Source organism: Vidua chalybeata, chromosome 6, assembly GCF_026979565.1.
Source record: "Vidua chalybeata isolate OUT-0048 chromosome 6, bVidCha1 merged haplotype, whole genome shotgun sequence".
Classification (NCBI taxonomy): domain Eukaryota; kingdom Metazoa; phylum Chordata; class Aves; order Passeriformes; family Viduidae; genus Vidua; species Vidua chalybeata.
Genome location: NC_071535.1, coordinates 24,071,593 through 24,091,014, shown reverse-complemented (window position 1 = coordinate 24,091,014; position 19,422 = coordinate 24,071,593). Strand labels below are relative to the sequence as shown.

At 46.9% G+C, this 19,422-nt stretch overlaps 1 protein-coding gene across 2 annotated transcripts; it reads right to left on the bottom strand.

The window, feature by feature from the left end:
- Positions 1-341: 341 nt before the first annotated feature.
- On the bottom strand, positions 342-5,807 carry FOXA1 (forkhead box A1). 2 transcript variants are annotated; one of them, XM_053946486.1, is made up of 2 exons: positions 3,275-4,889; positions 342-3,008 (listed from the first exon to the last, which is right to left on the bottom strand). In XM_053946486.1, exons 1-2 carry the CDS (start codon positions 3,419-3,421, stop codon positions 1,746-1,748), a joined length of 1,410 nt encoding a protein of 469 aa, XP_053802461.1. In that variant the 5' UTR covers positions 3,422-4,889; the 3' UTR covers positions 342-1,745. The 2 variants fall into 2 exon arrangements, with proteins under 2 accessions (XP_053802461.1, XP_053802462.1); XM_053946487.1 differs by lacking the exon at positions 3,275-4,889 and adding an exon at positions 5,419-5,807 and having other exon boundaries at positions 343-3,008.
- Between the last annotated feature and the right edge of the window lie 13,615 nt (positions 5,808-19,422).

Sequence of the window (19,422 nt, the reverse complement as noted above, 5' to 3'; positions counted from 1 at the left end):
CTTTCCAGCGGCCCGGAGCGGCGTGGAGCCGCCCTGGGGATGGTCCCCGTGGGCGTCGTCCCGTTCGGCGGGGAAACGCCGAGCCTGGCTGCCGCCGGCCCTGCAGACCTGGCCGCAAAACACCCAGGAGGTTACATCGCCTCGGGAGGCTTTTTCCTGCCATCCCTCAGCATATCACAGAACCGTGAATTAGGGAGGGAAAAAAAAAAATAAAGGACATTACCACACACTCAGCTTCACAGGCCGGTGGCATCGCAGCACCCCACAAGCATACCCTGCGGGAGCGTCCCCTGCCTTCCCTCTGCACAAGCCTGGCCGTCCAAACCTTTCCTCTTCACATCCACACTTAAGCACTACGTTTTGATTCTCTTGCACACGGCTCCATCCTCCGTAACCCGCCCCAGAAATTTTGTAAGAAAATAGCAGAAGTATTTAATTGATAACATTTGATTTATTTGAAGTCCTTAACTGCAAATGATCAAAAACATACTTCACGCATTAAATTCTCAGTTATCGTTTTAAATCAAAATATTTTTTCAATTACAATCACATTTATAAAATTAACAAAATTTCTTAAATTCACGTGTAATTATTTTTTACGGTCATTTAAAGCAATTTCCAGCTGTAAAGAAAGAAAACAATATAAACCATGCAATAAATTAAGAACATTGAAACAGCGAACAGGAATAATAATAAAACCCGTCTGGCTATGCTAACACCGTGTAAAACTGTGGAAAGTGCAATAACACTGGATGATATAAGCTAACGATGGCGATAATTAAACGGCCACAAAAAAGAATTATTAAACAAGTTTGAAAAGGGGGGAGAGACAGAGCTGTCCTCTTTTCCTCGCATCAGTGTAGTAGTCAATGTTTCCTAGAGGAGGGGGAAAATAAACTGGTTATAGATACACAGTTCTAGCTGGTACACAATGAATACACTTAAATTAAATAAGTATGTCATCCACATGTTGATGAGAGTTCCTGATGAACTAGAATCTTCAGTAACAGATGGGAAGGGAAAAAAAATCCAACTGGTTGTGACCTCTTGTAACTTTATATTACATCCCAAAACAGGTAACACTTGGAAAAAGATAAGGGTCGCATCCTGCACTCCAAAGCTCCAGCTGGTCCCCTCGGGAGTGCAGGATCCGGCCCGCAGCATCTGGGTTTTATGTGGGTTGTAGTAGCCGAAGGTTTATTTTGCAAGTATCAAAAGGATGATCCGAGAAAGTAAATAGTTCTCTTGTTGCTTAGAGATTCTCTTAGTGTTTTGCTACTTCACAGCAGTATTGTCCTTCAAAGCCTTCTTAATTAAAAAAAAGTCTTAAATGTCTACTCGCTTCTTCATCTCCGTATTGTTAAAGTATTGCCACATACCTGTAAACTTACATGAGATTATAGAACACATAAGGGAGGGAGACGAGGGGGCGGAAAGCACAAACAAGTAGTTTACACTCTCAACATTTTTTTCTTCTTTTTAATAACACCCTGCATAGGCTGGGGAGGTCTCCGGGGAGAGGGGCTGGACGGCAGGGGCCGGAGGGAGTATGTACAAGCGGGACGCGGCCGGCTTTGCAGGAGGTCGTGGTGGATCATTACAACACACAACGCGTTGCGAGACACTTAAAAAGTAACAGTCCTTTGCACGCAGCGTGCGGAAACACCTTGGTCTGTCTCAGGGAAAGCGGGAGAGAAGCCAGGAAGGGGAGGAGGGGTCTCGGCCCCGGCGGCGGGGTTGCACAGCTAGGAGGTGTTTAGCACGGGTCTGGAATACACACCTTGGTAGTAGGAGGGCTCTAGGGCCGAGGGCTCGATGCTGCTCCGGCCAGCCATGGAGGCGCTGCCGAGGGGCAGCCCGCCGGGGATGCTGGCCCCGTAGGAGGAATATTGCAGCGCCTGCTCGTAGGCTTTGAAGTCCAGCTTGTGCTGCTGCTCCGAGGAGGACATGAGGTTGTTGATGGAAAACGGGTGGTTGAAGGAGTAGTGGGGATCACCCTTGAGGTGGAGCTGGGGTTCGTGGGCTAATGAGTGAGGGGGGTGTGGGACAGAGGCCAAGGTGGGTACAGAGCTGATGGTGGAGGAGGCGGCCGAGGCCGAGGTCTTTAGCTCCGTGCTTGATCCACTGTGGTCCATAGACTGAGGGCTGGTGGACGGGTTGGAGCTGGAGAGAGAGGTGGCCGTATCCAGCTGAGCAGGTTTGTTGTGGCCTCTGTGCAGGGGGGAGTTGGAGCTTGAATTAGAGGCCCCGGCCTGATCTTTCCTGCCCTCCTGTGTGGCTTTACTGTTCGCCGGCTTCTCGCACTTGAAGCGCTTTTGCCGGCGGAGGTAACAGCCGTTTTCAAACATATTGCCGGAGTCGGGGTGCAGGGTCCAATAGGAGCCCTTGCCGGGCTTGTCGGGGGACCGGGCCACCTTGACAAAACAGTCATTGAAAGAGAGCGAGTGGCGAATGCTGTTCTGCCAGCGCTGCTGGTTCTGTCGGTAGTAGGGGAAAAGGTCCATGATCCACTGGTAGATCTCACTCAGCGTCAGCATCTTGCTGGGTGCCTGCTGGATGGCCATGGTGATGAGGGAGATGTAGGAGTAGGGCGGCTTCGCGTGGGGGTAAGTCCGCTTGAAGGACTTAGCGTCCCGTGTCCTGCCGAGGTTGGACTGGGTGTAGGCCATGGGGCTCATGCAGGGGTTCATGCCGCCGTAGGGGCTCAGCCCGTTCATGGGGGCCGGCTGGGCAGACATGGCATTGATGCCACCGGGGCTCAGCGCCGTGCCCATGGCGGCTACGCCGGCCGGCATGCCGTTCACGGGCCCCGCCGAGCCTGCCGGCATGCCGGCCACGGCGCCGGGACTCAGCCCAGCCCCCAGCCCCGTGTTGGCGTAGGACATGTTGAAGGAGCTAGAGGTCATGTTGCCGCTTGTCGTCATGGTGTTCATGGTCATGTAGGTGTTCATGGTGTTCATGGAGCCCAGCCCCGAGTTCATGTTGCTCACGGGCACCGAAGAATAGGCCTAGGGCAGCGAGACAAAGAGACGGAGTTAGAGAGGAGAGAGGTGTGGCAGGACCTCGTAGGGGCCGGATCCGCTCGCCTGGCCCAGCCAGCCGTGCTAACGTCCTGCTGCGGGACGCCGGCCGTTTCCCCGACACCAGGGAAAAAGCTTCCCCAAAGCCGCACGGAAAGGCAGCTGCTCCCATGAAAAGGTCTATTTCATATCTATATACATTTATAAATAAACACGGAGCGGGGGTGCTCTTTCCGGACGCACTCCCGGTTTACCGGCGTGTCGCAGCTTGCGCGGACTGCACCGGGATCAGCGGGGCGCACGGACCGACCGTCTTCCCTGAGCCGCTCCAAGCCCTGGCGGAGCCGGGCTGCGGGCTTGGACTGCCCCGGCAGGACGTGTTCTCTCCAGCGCATTCCCATATTTTGTTGTTTATGTGTCCTGTCTCGCTAGTTAAATACTAAAACTCATCAGAGTACTGAAATTGGTGGGTGTACATTGTTTGCTTGTATTTTCTGAGAAAAATCTCACGCATGTCTCCCTTCCCGCAATAATCTGAATTTCTTTTCTAAGAAACATACAAGATGGAATAATGTCTTATTGCAAAATAATTTTTAAAACCCTCACCCAAACCAAACAGGTCTTGTTGGACTGTTTTATCTGTGGAAAGCTTCCCTCCTGTCTACATTTTCTATCAAAATAGTCTTTAAATGAAAATTAAAAAAAAAAAAAAAATCAACTAACCAATCAAACACCAAAACTTTCCCAAAGCATTAAAAGCCTGTACTTCTCCTCTCTGAGATTTTCTACAATTGCACGACGTGGAAAAAATTGAAGCACCCTAACACATAACACAACTCTTAAAAAAGGCAGAGCCGGAGAGCTTGAATTTGTGCTATCCATTACAGCATCTGATTTAACAGGAGAGAGAAAGACGTTCCCAGTTTACTCGAACTACGGCTAATATGGCTAAGAAAAGGAGGTTTAAGCAACGGTTAAATATTTAAAACTAATTTCTGATCTCCACAAATTTCACGAACTTATAAACGCACTTTTGATTTAGAGGATCTCATTAAATATTTGAGATGGTAGAACGCGGCTGGGTTTCCCATGTTGCATTCATGCAGTTATTCAAATTAAATGGCAAGAGGTGAGGAAAGATTGAAGTTTAAAAAAATAGCAAAAGCGAAGTTCCCTTAACTTTATGTTTGTGGACAATGCGCATAAGCGAGGAAAAATGAGTCTGGAAACGGCACGTAATTAGGATGACCCTTGTTTGCCCTTAGCCGACTTTCCTTTATTAAAGGAGATGCCAGCCGGGTGACACGTATCGGCCTCTGTCCGCGTGGCCTTATGGGCGCGTGTGCCAGCTTCGGGTGCGGGACGAGGCGTGGGGACTGTGGAGCCGTGTGTCCGGGTATGCTGATGCAATGCCCGGGTGCGCACACCCAGGTGCCTGCCTCGCTGCCGCACTTCCTCAAAACGGCTCCTTCCAGGGCGGGAATCCGCAGTGCTGCTGGCCGCGCTGCCGAGCGCTGGCTTCTCCGAGACCCCCGTTGCAGAGCCTCAGCTGCACGGCGCGGACCCCAGGCCCCACAGGGCCGAGGCGCGCCGAGGGTACGCTCCGGGCTCTGCCGCGGCCCTCTCCTCCGCCGCAGTTGTGGGCGCTTAGGCCGGTTCTCCTCCACCTTATGGACGTCCTGTCAAACGGGCGCGGGTGGCGGAAGCGGCTGCCGCGGTCCGGACCGGGTCCGGGTGGGGGGTGGCGGGTCCGGGTGCGGGCCCCCTCCCGGCCCGGCTCTCGGCAGCGCCGCCAGCCGGCCCGCGGCAGCAGCGCACGCCGCGGGCAGCCCGTCTGCAAAGTACGGACAAACGGCTGGTCTTCCCCCTCCTTTCCTTTCCCCCGGCTTTAACAGGTGAGGGCCCGGCGCTGGCGAGTAGAGAGGCCGGAGGTCCCGCCGAGAAGCTCGGGGAAGGTGCTGCCCCGGCCCAGGACGCGCTGGCGTCTGTCTCCCTCGGCCCCTGCCATCTGCCGGGAAGGAGTCGGGTGCCGGCGGCGCGGCGAGCGCTCTGCCCCGAGCCAAGAGTTTACGGGGTGCTTTTGTGCCCGCCGCGAGAGAAGATTACGCCTCTTAGATGAGATCAAGGGCTGTCCCCGGCCCCCCGGCCCTCCTGGCGGGCTCGCAGCCGCCCCGTGTCTTCCCCAAACGCCTCCAGGGCTCCTGGAAGCTATGTTTTCCTTGGGGAAGCCTAGCCAGTTTCGGCGCCGGAGGGAGGGGGAGGTACGTTTGCGTTGGCAGGATCTGGACTGCAAACCGATTCTTCCGATTGCTGCCCCCTCCAGACCCCTAGCCACCCCCAGGTCCTCCCCTCCCCTGCACAGGGGCAGCAGAGAAGCCAGACCCTGGGATTTACTCACCTCCTGAGTGTCGGCGTAGTAGCTGTTCCAGTCGCTGGTTTCATGCCCTTCCATTTTCACAGTCCCTAACATTATGGAGCCAACCTGCCCGGTGTAACCATCCAGCCTTCTTGCAAGCGAGCGACGGGCAGTAGGAAAGGAGCCCGAAAACCCGACCTAGCAGGAAGCCAGCTCTCAGGAGGGGCGAGGGGTGCTGAATTCTGCTCTATAACCAGCCAAAAAGGAGGCAGGGAGCGGTGTGGGGCGAGACAGTTGAGAAAGTGAGGAAGTGCGGCTGGGATGTGAGTGGAGTTGAGCTGATGTGGATCTTACGTCGCAGAAGTACCCACCTCCTCCTCCTCCTCTCCCCATTTGTCCGCCGCACAAAGGCGTTCGCACCTACAAAGCCGGAGATGCACCTGCAAACAAGGCAGTCCCCCTCGCCTGCAACTCCCCCCGGGGCGGCACTTTATTTGCAAAGCTGCGTAATTGGTTTAAGCTTGTGGGGAAAGAAGGAGAGACAGAGGTGGGAGAGAGGGACAGAGGGGGGCGGGAGGCGGGACGGGATGGGACGAGGGACAGGCACGACCACCCTTTCAGGTGGACAGGACAAATGCTAGGAGGGATAGGGGGAGATGAAATGAGGTAGATGAAGGAAGGGCAGCCCCCTCTATTTGAAGAGAACGCAAAAGGCCATCCAGCCTTAAACCCCTGAGATTAGAGGCAATATTTACTAAAGGCCGGTAGATGCTCCTTTAACTTGATGGCCGGGACGTACTTCAAAGTCCCGAGTCCTGAAGTCCACAGGTTCCCCCCTCTCCCGCTCGTCACTTCACAGCTGGTTAGCGCGGAGGTACCTCCAGGCCCTGCCGCGGCGCCCCACGTTCCCATCGCCCTCGGGGCAGGGGATCAGATTAGGCGCTCCGGGCTGTGAGCAGGAGGCTCGGCTCCGCGCCCCCCAAAGCCCTCCCAACCCTCCCCCCACCCCACCCTCCTCTTCCTCCGGGCTAAACTAGCCCTTCAAACGGGGTGCCGTCCTATGTAGATGGTGATAATGATATTGCTTTTTCGGGTGCCTTATGTTCAGAAACCATGTGAGTCACCGTGCTGAGACATAATACTACAGGCTCCCAATAAATACGGACAGAGGCCTGAATGCGGATCCACTGATATTAACCTCCACTTGGCAAACATCAGGTGAGTCACTAGAACCATTTTATATCCTTACTGTGGAAAGCCTTCAGCCCAGAAGGCTCATTTGGAAGCTTTCTCTGATGCCAGACGCCCAGGAGCAGCAATAATAGGTAGGGGGTATATCTCATTTCCAACTTCTTGCTTATTGACCTGATTTCTCACAACGAACTGGGGAGGAGGATTCTACACAGGCTGGTAAAAGGCAAAAAACACCGATAAAACAATCTTACACTGGAAAAAGCTTTTTATTATTATGGGAGGAATCTCTCAGTCTTTGCAGAGGGATCAAACATTTTCTGTCCTGTCCGGCTCTTCGAGCCTATGTCAACACCACGGACTTAGGTTTCTCTATCCCTTGTGAGTTCGTTCCCACCTAGCTACTAGAACTTTTATCACCTCATAGTAGAAAACAAAAACCAAAAAGTCAAAACAAACAAAAAAAATAATCTACATCACCAACCAGCAGCTAATAACCCTTCCCCCCAAACTTTTCCAACAGTGGGAATTTGAAGGGGAAATAAAGCTTCTTGGGATTTTGAAAAAGGCTTGCACATCATACCACACAAACTATAATACACACCTGGTTCTGAATTTCAGCTTGATGTGTTTATCATTCAGCATGGCCATAATTGCTTCCACAGTGATTTGTTCTCGAGTGATCTGTGGAAATGTCTGCCCCAGAAACAGGATTTCAAAGTTTCATATAGAGACACAAATGGCGAGATATAGCATATCTCTGCCACAACAAATACGTTTTAACTTGTTCTCTAAATGCATTTTCTGTTACCGCTTTACCGCTTTCTTTGTTCTTTCTCTCCTCATCCTTTTTTTTTTTTTTTTTTTTTTTTTTTTTTTTAATATGGCAACAGAATTAAGTCAAATCCTCGAAACAAATAAAACTCTGGAATCAGCAGAGGAGATCAACATATGAAAATATGTCTTGAAGGAAATAAAATATATAAAAGCAGTAGATGAAACCCCTGTTTTCTCAAATGGTCAAACTACACCCATGGAAGTTGGGACAAACCCCAGTAGAATATCTAAAAAATATTAAAATTGCGGTCTTCATGTATGCACCCTCCCTCTTCTCCTAATGGAAGCGGTGTATATGCCTGAAAACAGAGACCCTTCGGTGGTGGCTTGCCCATTTCATTATTTGAGGTCTGTGGAGTATGGTTCCCCCCTGGCAGCACAGCCTCATGAGAACATGCCGGCAGGAGTGTAGCTGCCCCCGAGACCCCGCTGTCGGCACCCCCCCGCTGGGTGACCTCGGGGCGGTGCTGCCTCCTTTCCAGAGCCCAGCCCCGCGGGAGCAACACCCGACGGGACGCCGGGCAGCCCATGCTGGGTCACTCTGTACCTGGAAAAAAGGGCAGGCACAAAGCCGACCACACTCATCGGATGCTGCTACAAACCATGGAGGCGTTTCATCGGGCGGAGCAAACGTGGAGCCGGCAAAGCCTCTCTGCGGGCCGGCCGCCCCGGCTGGGATGCCCTCTGCTCGGGAGGGAGAGGAGCCGGGGGTTGTGCAAAGCCCCAGCGCCTCCTGTTGTCCGGCTGCGGGCTTACCTCCCTCCTGAGGTTGCTCCCAGAGGTGAGAGCACAGGCAGGATCTTCTCTTAATCTGCTTAGAGCCTCTCGACTTGACGTATAATAAGCAAGCCCTAGTCAGAGCCAGCCGCTGCTGGAAATTCTCTTCAGCCCGGTTGCTGTGGTGCAGCCCTGGTGGAGAAAATCCTCCCTTAAGTCCAGAAGGAGGGTCAGGATGCCTCTGCCCACGGCCACAGGAAAAAGCGGGTATTTTGGTAGTTGCCCTTGCCCTGCATTTGAGCCTTTATGTAATGAAGCCCTATGTAGGATGCTCTGCGAGTCCAGCAGGATTTATCAGTACCCTTTGCAGCAGGCTCAGCAGAGAAACACTCTCCTAGGATGCGGGACGCTGTGTAGTAGCCAGGAGCTCTCCAGTCGCGCCTAGCTGATGTGTTTTACAGGAGTCAGGTTAGTAGCACTGGCCCCAATTACACAACACCTTTCCTCAGCTCTGGTTCGAGTAGCACCAGTTTCTGTACACTTTTTGTTTGTTTGTTTCTTCTTTTTTTCTTTCTTTGATTCTTAATTCTTTTTTTTCAGGGCGAGCTTTTAGTGCAACCTGGAGAAACTGCAGGCTGAGGTGAGCTCTACTTTACCCGGCTAGATGGGAGCAGGGTATCAGCTCTTGGCTCCACCAGTGTGCTCTGTTTGCACCAAGGGTGCAAACATAAAACCTGACCTAAAAATTACGGAAATATGTGTGTGGAGCGGGGGCAGGACTTTTAGGGGAGACCGTGTTACCAGCGCTGTCAGGAAGAGGTGGGCACCGCAAAGGCTACTCAGCAAGCGTCTGGGTTTTGGGAATCTCGTCGCCTTCTGGCCGGGCCGAGTGGCCTCGCCCCTGAGTAGGGGCTTCCCGCAGCTGCTCGAGGACTAGAGCTGGCCCCGGCACGGCGCTGCCCACGGGGACCGGAGCTCCTTGGCGCCGGTCGTCCGGAGCCGCCCGGGAGCGCCGCCCGCAGGCTCTCTCCCACGCGTGGGCCGGGCGGCCGACGCAAGCGGCGGGAGCTTTAATTTTAACGTGGAGCGCTGCTTCAGTTCGTTCCGGTCTAAGGTTCCCCTGGCAGCAGCAGCATCTGCCGGCCCTTCGGTTTGACTTGCAGGGGCTTTACTCTATTTTATCCAAAATACCATCGTCTTTTGAAAGAGAGTCTCTCGGCAGTGCTTGCGCGGGCCAGGCGTTTAGCTCGGGAAGGAGTTGTGAGGTTATCTCCGCATCGGTATTCATTCCCTGCCCTATACTGTGCATCCTTCTTTTCGTTTGCGCGGATCTGTCTCCTGCAGAGGGTCCCTCATACCCGGCTTTCCAGACTGGCCCAAGCCTGTGCAGCGGGTCGCCGAAAATACCGTGGGACCCCGTCAGCCTCCCCCACTTTCTCTCCACGATGGGAATTCTCTCTTCCCGTCTATTTCCAACCTGAAATCCTTCCCCATTCAAGCGGGCAAACAGTAACCGTCTGGGAACGTGCCTGTGCCCAGAGCTTTGGACGGGGAGGGATCGTGGGTGCTCGGGGAGCAGGGGTAGAGTGACTGACGGTAGCGCCTCTCCTTCCGCGGGGACCCCACAGAGAAGGCGCCGGATCGGGGGGCTGTTTTCCCTCCCTCCCTCCGCCCCTCACGCAGGCACAGCAGCCTCGGTTCTGTGCTCCTGTTCTCATTTCGAAGAGCCCGTGGAGGTCCCCTCAGACGCACCTGGAGGAGCCCCCGTCGGGGCGGTCGCTCCCGCGCCCCTGCCCCCGGAGATCACGGGCGAGCAGGCGGCTGGCTTTTCACCCTCCTGTCGCTGGGGAGCAGGGCCCAGGCAGAGAGGGCACTGCTTGGGGTCATCATTTGCTTCTGAGCTTTTGCTGAGTGAGAGTACTCTTCCAGTCTTCGACCGTGACCATCAAGTGGCCTCCTTCCTGCGACCGCCCCAAGGTAGGGCATCCCTTTTTCCTACAGTACCTTTCCTCCCCAGGAGCCGTGGTCTGGTTCTTCTGGGCGGACTAGACGTGCCCGCTCCGCCGCACCATCCACGGCAGGGAGGGCCGGGTGTCTCACCCCTTTTGGCGGGGTGCCGGCCCGCTGCCGGGCCCTCGGCCGCGGGTTTCCAGCCCCCTCGGCCGCCGCCGCCGGGCTCAGGGGCTGCGGGACCCGGGCAGTGCCGCCCGGGGGCCCGCGGGAGTGCGGCCCCTCCGAGGCCCAGTCCTGCCGCGGCCGCGCCCTCAGGGCTCCGGGCAGCGCTCCCGGAGGCGCCGGGCCCGCGGGCTCCCACGGCTCACACTCAGGGCCGTGCTCCTTTCATGACCGCTCTGCCAGGCCCTGCAGACATTGTGTAGCTCGTTACAACAGTGATGTTCCATTGCAGGATTATTTTTATTTTATTTTATTTTATTTTATTTTATTTTATTTTATTTTATTTTATTTTATTTTATTTTATTTTATTTTATTTTTTTATTTTCAGTGCAATTCATTGCATTTCATTTTCTAGGAATCTTGCAGAACTGATATCATAAGACTTGAACAACATAACAAATAATACTCTGAAAGTACTCATGTATCTGACCAATTAGGGGAGAAAGAGGAACAAATAATGAAATGAAAAATTATGAATGTTGATATCTGATGGTTACAGAGAATAAGGGAGCTTCTGTTTTGTGTTCTTTTGGGTTTTTTTCTATAGTGTAATAAGAGTTCTTAACTAGGTAAATCATTATCTATCATAAACAACCACTTTATTTTTGCTAATATGGTTAGATGTATGTATGCCATTTCCAGAACTCCAGCTGGCAGGATGCCCACACTTCAGCATGTGATTGACCAAGTGTGTTTTACTTTATTTTTACAAGAATAAATTCTGTTGATAATTATAGCTTGATTCAAGAGCAGCCATGTAGGTTTTTATTTCACTTATAGTTTGCTTTACTTATGATATACTGAAACATAAATGTAAATTCTTCTGTCGTGTATTTCAATCAGTGTGTCTATTCTTGTTCAATAACTTGATATATTTTTGAAAATCTTGCTTGGTTTATTTTGTTTTAAAGGGTGTTTTGTTTTGAAGCAGCCACAGCACTATGGCATGGAAGAAACATTATCAGAAGAGATGGGAATATGATTATGCACAGATAAACACAAGTACTTAGATGGCACCCACTTTGTAGAATCTCACCCAGGTTCCAAAAATGGTGTTTCAGGATATATGTGGATTTTTGCAGGACACAAAGAAAGCAAACTAAGGCAGTGAGTGCAGTTAATCTAAATAAACTGGTATAAGAAACAACACTTGATAGGAGATGCACCTATGCATGAATTCTAGAATTATTTATTTGTTACAGTTGCCCCAGTAATTTAATGAACGAAAATCTGCCTCCCCTGCCCCAACAATATCTGCTGCTGGAATCAAAGATATTTCCACTCTCTGATAGCCTTGTTCCTCCAAAACCTGTGTTGTCTTTGAGAATATCTGCTTTACTGATAAAAACCAATATCTATGTATTGGACTGTAGATTCAGAGCTGATCACCTCTTTGTAATATTCATCTTAATATACTACTCCAGTTCCTTTGCAAATTGACTTTCCTATGCAGAAAGTAGACTTGGTTTGATACCTTTGAATGATGGAGAGTGAGGGAATGCTACTTTCTTTCACTGCATATCAATATATTTTCAAATTGTTTGCTATCTTCTACTTTACCTGCAAAAACTATTCATTTCACTGTCTCTGTCTCTACAGTAGTTCTGCAGGAAAACATTGGGAGATACCAGTATTCATTCTAGATGGCTTTCTTGTCTGACTGCTCTGAAGAATTAAATTTTCAAAATAAAGGCTGGCTTATTTGAACTCCTCCTCAGGGAGCAGTTCCACAGTGTTATCCAGCTTGCAGTTCCTAAAGCATAAATTAATTCAAGCTGCATTCACTGCTCATTTTCTTGAGCTTGCTTCCTTGTCCTGTATTAACAAGGACAGTGAGCAATTGTGGGGTGTGTAGCAGCATTTTCAGAGATATACAAACACTGTTCACTTACTCCATTACAGGACATAACTAACCTATGTGTAGCAAAAATGATGCTTGCCCTGGAAAAGGATGACCAGAGACCCTAACACAGTCTGTAGTTTTACTCTAAAATATGAGAATGTAAGTATCAACTGGTAACACCCTAAAGGCATGCGATCCATAAAATAGTATAGTCAACCAGTGCCCGTGGGAAAGTAGAGGAAGGTCTGGATTTAGTAAAATGTTAGGACTTCCCAGGGGAAGAAGCTGTTCAGTATTTTGAAGAGTGGTTCATCATTCCAGCAGCTGGTCTAAGCTTCTGCTGCTGCTGCTTCAAGTACTTCAAGGGTGAATTTGAAAACTGCTGAGTAGTTTAAAGAGACTGACATCATGAAGATTATTTAGATCATCTCATGGCTTCCATCACTTAGGTTCAGTTCTCTGTGCAGCTACAGGTGAAACAAGGTAAGAATCAGATTTAATTCATTCCTCCTCCATCTCTTTCTAGCCAACAAGGCAGCTGCCTAAGTGTTTCTGTAGCTTCAGGTTTACTCCTTTTTACGTATTAATGTGGGATGATTGAGGGAATCTAACATCTGAACTTTCCTTCAGTTCCTCCTAAAGAGAAAACTCCTCTCTTCCATCCAGTTTCATAGGTCATCAGTTGGCTTTGCCATTACCAATTGAACAAACCATTTTCCCCTTTTCAGGATCTATGAATATTTGCTCCAAAATCCATCCATTCCTAGAAATCCTTTAAATCTTTTCTAGTATTATCCTTAGAGGCTGCTGGAACTTCAGCCTCTGCAGACAACTCTCCCTGCCCTTTGAGGGGCATTTCTTTTTGTTGCTGTGATGTGAAGACTTTTCTTATGATTAAGTGAGACTGTTAAATCCACCAAAGCTGAGTCTTCAGCTATGTGAAACCTGAGATCTATAAACATATGTAACTACACCTATGTATTCACTATCAAGCTGTTGTCCTAAGACAACACAAGAGCTGGACTGGAATGGACAGTTGGAAACCTGCTGTATTAACTGAAAGACAATGGAGAGTAGAGATATGATATATTTTTGATATGATCAAATATAATCAAATTTTAAAACTAAAGCAAGCAAAGGCCCAATCCCAGAAAAGACTTTGTCAGGTGTTTAGCTGTAATTTCTCTGTTTATTGCTTACAGCCTTATTCTAAGCCAGGAATGTCTCTGACCTTGTGCCTATAATAACAGCCCTGTTTGATGGACTTCCAGAAGTAAGTAATGTAATTTCTCATATAATAAAATAGCATGTACTTGAAAACATTACCGTCATGTCATACTAAAAATAAATCTAAATAAAAATAAATCAAAATGACCAAGTGATTTTCTCATTGTATTGGTCTTCTCATTATAAATACTGTTTATAATAAAAGAGCTTCATCTGGTTTTCAACTTTTTTATTTGTTATCTATTTTGAATTACATTATATTATATTAGGAAATACCAATGTTCTTAAATGGGGAGAGGAGAAAAATAAAGACATAGCCCAAAATCCTAGGAGGAAGAAAAAACTTTAACTATTTCTGCTAGCATGGCACTGGCAAATACAGATAACTTACAATCATAATGGAGATTAGTAGAGCTGGGTGTGCATATTTGTTATGGATCAAAGATAGGATATAGTGATTAGAAGAATGACAATGCTTTCAACACTCACAAAGGGATTGAATGTGTGATTTATAATACTAATTCCACAAAACCTTTCCATGGCTGCTTACTGCACAAGGGATTCAATATAGATTGATCACTGGAAAAAAAAGGTATTTCCTTCAGCTCAGCAGGATGCAACTAACGAAAAGTCTTTTCAGTATTGACACTGTCTGATTTAAGAGATAGCACCTCTGCCTTTTACTCTACTCTTCTGCTACAGATTACTGTCCCCACAGTGTAACTGTCAGAGAACTTTTTGTGCTACATTCCCAATAAATCACAGTTCAGAATTTTAGCTTATAATTAATCCATTTACTCTGATTATTTATAGCCATTTTATATATACACCTGGCAGAAATGTTAAAGATGTTGATGCCCTGGAAAAGCAAACAGTAGCCTGTACCTGGAGTATACACACCTCTGATTTTCTATTTATTATCAGTCAGAAGCACAGATTCAGTTATGAATTTACTACTGGTTCTACTAGGGGACTTTAGACAGTCATTCAGTCTCTCTTTGTTTTGGTTTCTAAAATGGAATAATGCTACTTTGACATCATGGTGAAAATGTATTTGTAGATAAGTTCTTATCCTTTCTGTTACATTGGGGAATAGTTTTGAGCATGTGTACTGCCATTCTGATGCAGACTAGATTGGTGCTTTGGCTGTAGCACAGCAGAAGGGAGAATGCAGCACCCCCCAGCAGGGTTGGGGAGCCTCTGGACTATGACATGTGCAGAGATTGTCACAGCCAGCTGGAAAAGATACCAAGGTGAGGCTTAGCATTTAGTGTCAAACTAAATGGTGTGAGCCACAGAGTTGGTAAAGTAGTTATGCTCTTTCTTTTTTTCTTTTAAACAATAACTACTCATCTTTCCAAGGACTCTCTGTGGTATTTTCTCAAGAGCCCATAGCAGGTTGTAGGTATTTCATATGCACCATGCTGTCCTGATTTCTGGTTGCCTAGATGAAGGTGGCTATTGGAAGCATGATTAACTCCAGTTGCCTCCCAGTGTCTGTCTGTCTGTGGGCATGATGTGCATCTCAGTCCCTCATGGGCTTGGATCATCGAAGCGCTGTGCACTGGGAGTGGGACTTCCTACATGACATGGGCTCAGACAAATTCAGAGATGAGGAATTGCATTTTTAAAATTATCCAACCAACTGAACAAGTTTTTAATGATTGCTTTTCTTCCAAAAAAAAAAAAACAAAAAAAAAAAAAAACTTCCTTATAACATTAATAGACTAATAACTTAGATAACACAATTTATGTGACATTAGAAAGCTTAGTGATCTGGTGAGGTCTAATTATGGAAAATAATAATGTGTACCCAGGGACTGAACTTGCAGAAGGTTTTCCAAATCTAGATCCATTTGCTAACTATAAAGATTCATCTGCTGATTAAATTTTGGATTTTGCAATCTTCAGAGATAGGGCTTAACCTGTTTAACTAAATACTTAATGTTAATAAAAACTTCCACCCTCAGGCTTCAAGCATCACTGTGATCATTAAAGGATGATAATAATAATACCTGGGGAAAGGGAAAAAAAGCTTTCTCTGTTTTCCTGTGTATCAGAGATGAGAATCTGTGCAGCTGTTATCTCTGGAGCTCAGTCTAAAGGATCTAGATGATATACTGGCAACAATTTCTCCAGGAATGGCTGCTGAGCATCATATGTGGCTTAGTTGGGGAAAAAATGTAGCATTTGGGACTTGACATCAGATCCCCTTGGGTGTTTACTTGCTTTGCTTACAAGGCCTAGAGGCCATTAACACAGGACATGTTTATGAACCAAGGCTTGAACCTTTCTCACAAGCTAACTGCATTCCCCAGGAACCGGCCACTGCTCTTCTGCAAGCAGAACTGACAGCCAACAGATATAGTAAGATAACAGAGCATACTCATTTGCCATTTTATCACCACTACACCACTATTAACCTAAAGAGGAATAGAGGAAATTTGTCAATTTGTCTCTAAGGTTTTTTCCCTTCCTCCTAAGACTTTTTTTTTTTTTTTTTTTTTTTTTTTTTTTTTTTTTTTTTAATGCAAATCCTTCTTGTCATTCAGCAGATTCTTACTGGAACTTCCTGATGCAAATACCTCTTCACATGCAGGGCTTTTTCTTCCACATCCCACTGTGACTCCTGCAGAGAGGAACTGTTCTAGGTAAACGAAATCATTGAAGCTTTACTTACTGTTTAACTAGTTTGAAATGAATCTGTTCTCTAGGCTTACATCTGCATTAAACTGCTAATAGGATTCATCTTCAATGTGGCAATCGAACACTTCATTCCTGTTCTCAGCTGCTTTAATGGCCTGGACTGCTAACAGGAATCCTTCAGCACAGAACAGCCATTTGATATTCTGCCTACTGCTTCTCCAGCTACTCTGGGATTCTTGCTAGACAGACAGAGAAGCAAATTAGGCACCAAATAGAGAGGCCTTCTTGAGCATATTACGGGGCTTTAATCAGTTATCTCGCTATCAGAAGAGAAAACTTGCTATTAATTGGCATGTAATGACTGGCTAATAACTTTTTCATCTTCAACAGGTTTTCAGTTGCATTATCAAGCTAAAAGTTAGCCATCTAGCCTAGTATAAGTTTCATTCTTTGCAAGAAAGACACTGTGTACCCTTTAAACTCCAAGAGAATACAATTAGGCAGGAGAAAAAAAACACACATGTAGCTGAAAGCTACAAAGAAAGGAGAAGATAATAGGAGACATTTGTCTATTAGACTATTTGTCTAATAGACATTTGTCTATTAGACCAGTGGAGGTTTTCAATCAGTTTAATGCCATATTTGAATCCAATATCTGCAGTTAGTCCCTACAGTTCCTTGTGATCACATGGGTGTTGGAGGTTCCAAAGTGGAAAAAAGGGAAAAAAAAAAAAAGGCTTTATTTTTAGTCACCATAACAGACTTAAGTGGATGACAAGGATAATTCTTGTCATCTGGTTTTCAACTTTTTTATTTGTATCTATTTTGAATAGAAATAAATATGCGGATTGGTGAACTGTTACAATCCAGAGATTCATGGAAATCTGTTTGACACCGAAACAGTCTTTCTCTGAAGGATTTGGCTAGTAAAACTGCAAGACATGGTGTCAGGACTCCTCTCAGAGAACTGGTTTCAGACTTTTTGCTCATTTAATACTGCAAAGCTGTTTGGTTTATGGACTCTGAGATGGAGTCTCTACTTTTGCACAACTGCTAGTACTGAAAATAAAATCCTAATAACAGAAACTTTATTGATGATGATGAATGAATCACACACAGCTGACTGCGGCTTTCATCTCCAAGCTGAGACTTTGACAGTAACAAAAATTAGTTTTGTAAGAAAACTGTGACTACAATTGCACCCAGGAAGCAACTGCAATGCACAGTGCGCAAGTTCCCAGAAGTGCCGTTCATATGTTTGGTTCCCAGGGCAAAGCTGACAGCAGAGCAAGGGTTGCTCTATACACAGGAGAGAAATGAGACTAAAAAGGTACAAATCCCTAGTCCATCCCGCGCCTTTCAGGATCCCGCGTGCAAACGGGAAGAAACATTTCTAATAACATCCCCAGATGAAGCTGATGCGTTTCAGCTCACTTAGGAGAGGAATGTCTCACAAGTGCCAGGCTCACAAAATACTTCACGTCCCGGTCTCTCAGTGCGGCGTGTCTGCGGCCGTTCCCGCCGGGGCACAGCGCTCGGTGGGGCGGCAGCGGGCGCTGCCCTCTCCCCGGTCGGAGCGCGGGCTCGTCCTTGCCCTGCGCCGGCTCCAGAGGGAGCGGCGGCGGCTCCGCCTCGGGACCGCGAGGCCACCGGCGAGGGACAGGCAGGACTGGAACTTGGAGGGGCCCAGTGGTCACTGGTTTTATTGTCTGTTTGTTTGTTTGTTTTGTAGGTGGAAAGCTCTTTGTGGTTCCTTCGAGAAAGTGTTTCTCATTTTCTTTTTTTTTCTGTTTGAGGTTTCCTTCCAGCTTCCAACTTGTATTCCCAAAATTAGAAAAGATTCAGTTGTTTCCTGATGTAAAACGTTGATAGTCATTGCTGGTGCTTCATAACACTTGTTTGGAACAGTCTTGTTAACACCAATGGCACCCTTGGCACAATGGAAGAGCCCTTGCAAGCTGGTGCCTCTGTATGCGCATAAAATATGAATCCTCATTTCTGCTTGACTTTACACACTGCATACAGTAAGAGAAAATTGCTAGGAAACATCAGTACTCAGGACTGAATTATGTGGAGGCACATAATTATGGTTAAGGAACATGATACTGTATGCAAGGAATCTCAATGGGATAGTCTGAAGATCAAACAAGCAATAGTTACTGCTCTCAGAAACATGAGCATTTAGCCCTTATTGGAAGATTTAACACCAGATCAATTGCCTCAGTTAAGAACATTATCCTCTCCAGAGGTCAAAGAGTCTACATGAGCCTGTCATGAATATAAATAAAAATATTCTTAATTAATTCACTGTGTGTTCTGAAGTTCACAGAAAGTAAGGGTGTCTTCTGAAGCAAGAGACATGAAAAAACAAACTCCTGACTCAGAGTGATGAGAAGAAATGAATCTATAGAAGAAGACAGTGCTGAAAAAAATCAGGGAAGTTACTCTGGAAAAGTCAACAGAAAAAATGCAACTTTATTGATGAAATTACAGTAACTCTTCCAGTAATAGCATCATTTACAGGTACAACTGAAAAAAAAATGTAACGGTAAACACCCAGCACCACCTTAGAAGTCATTACTCCAGATTTAATTTTCATGTTAATAGCTCCCTTATCTCATTATAAAGGACAAAAGTTGTGAATAAAGTAAAGGATTGAGTGTGTATGCTACAGATGGGCCTTCAGAATTTAAAAAGAGATACAACTCAAGAAACAGGTACAGTCATTAAAGATAACATTGAATTTAGCTCTACAGATTCTGATACAAGTAAAAACATTTCAAGAAAAGCAAAAATAGCTATGGAAAGCTGTAAGAAGAGACACAGAGTGATTTCAAAAGCAAAGCAACAAGATTTAGATGTTGAATTGAGAAGGATTCTGGGAAAAGGAAGTAAGTAGCCAAGTGTGAGGTCTGCTCAAGAAGAGTTGGAAGAGGCAAGGGATGCAATTAGACCAGACATTTCAAAAATATACGAGAAGAACTTCCAACAGAGCAAATCTGAAGAGTCTACTTCCACCCCAGTGCTGCCTGTGAAAGTGGTTGCAACATCTATTGATGAAATAATTGCTTCCCTGCAGTCTACTTCTCCATCTCCCTCAGACCAGATGATCAAAGAACTCCTGGAGAGTGTTCTTGGCCAGAAATACAACATAAAAATGGAACTAGATGAACCAGAACAAGAGCAATATTTTTCTCTTGGGTAAATATTACTTTTATAAGAGTTGTATATTTTTTTTCCCAGCTCCTATAATGTGTTGCAACACAGAAGCCAGACAAAACAAATGGATAAAGACATTAATGTATCATAGAATATTCTTCACTCTTCTGCTAGCTTTTTTATGTCCCTTAAAAATGAAAATGAGCCAATATCAAAATACATTAAAACATTACCTCTTTTGGGGTGTTATT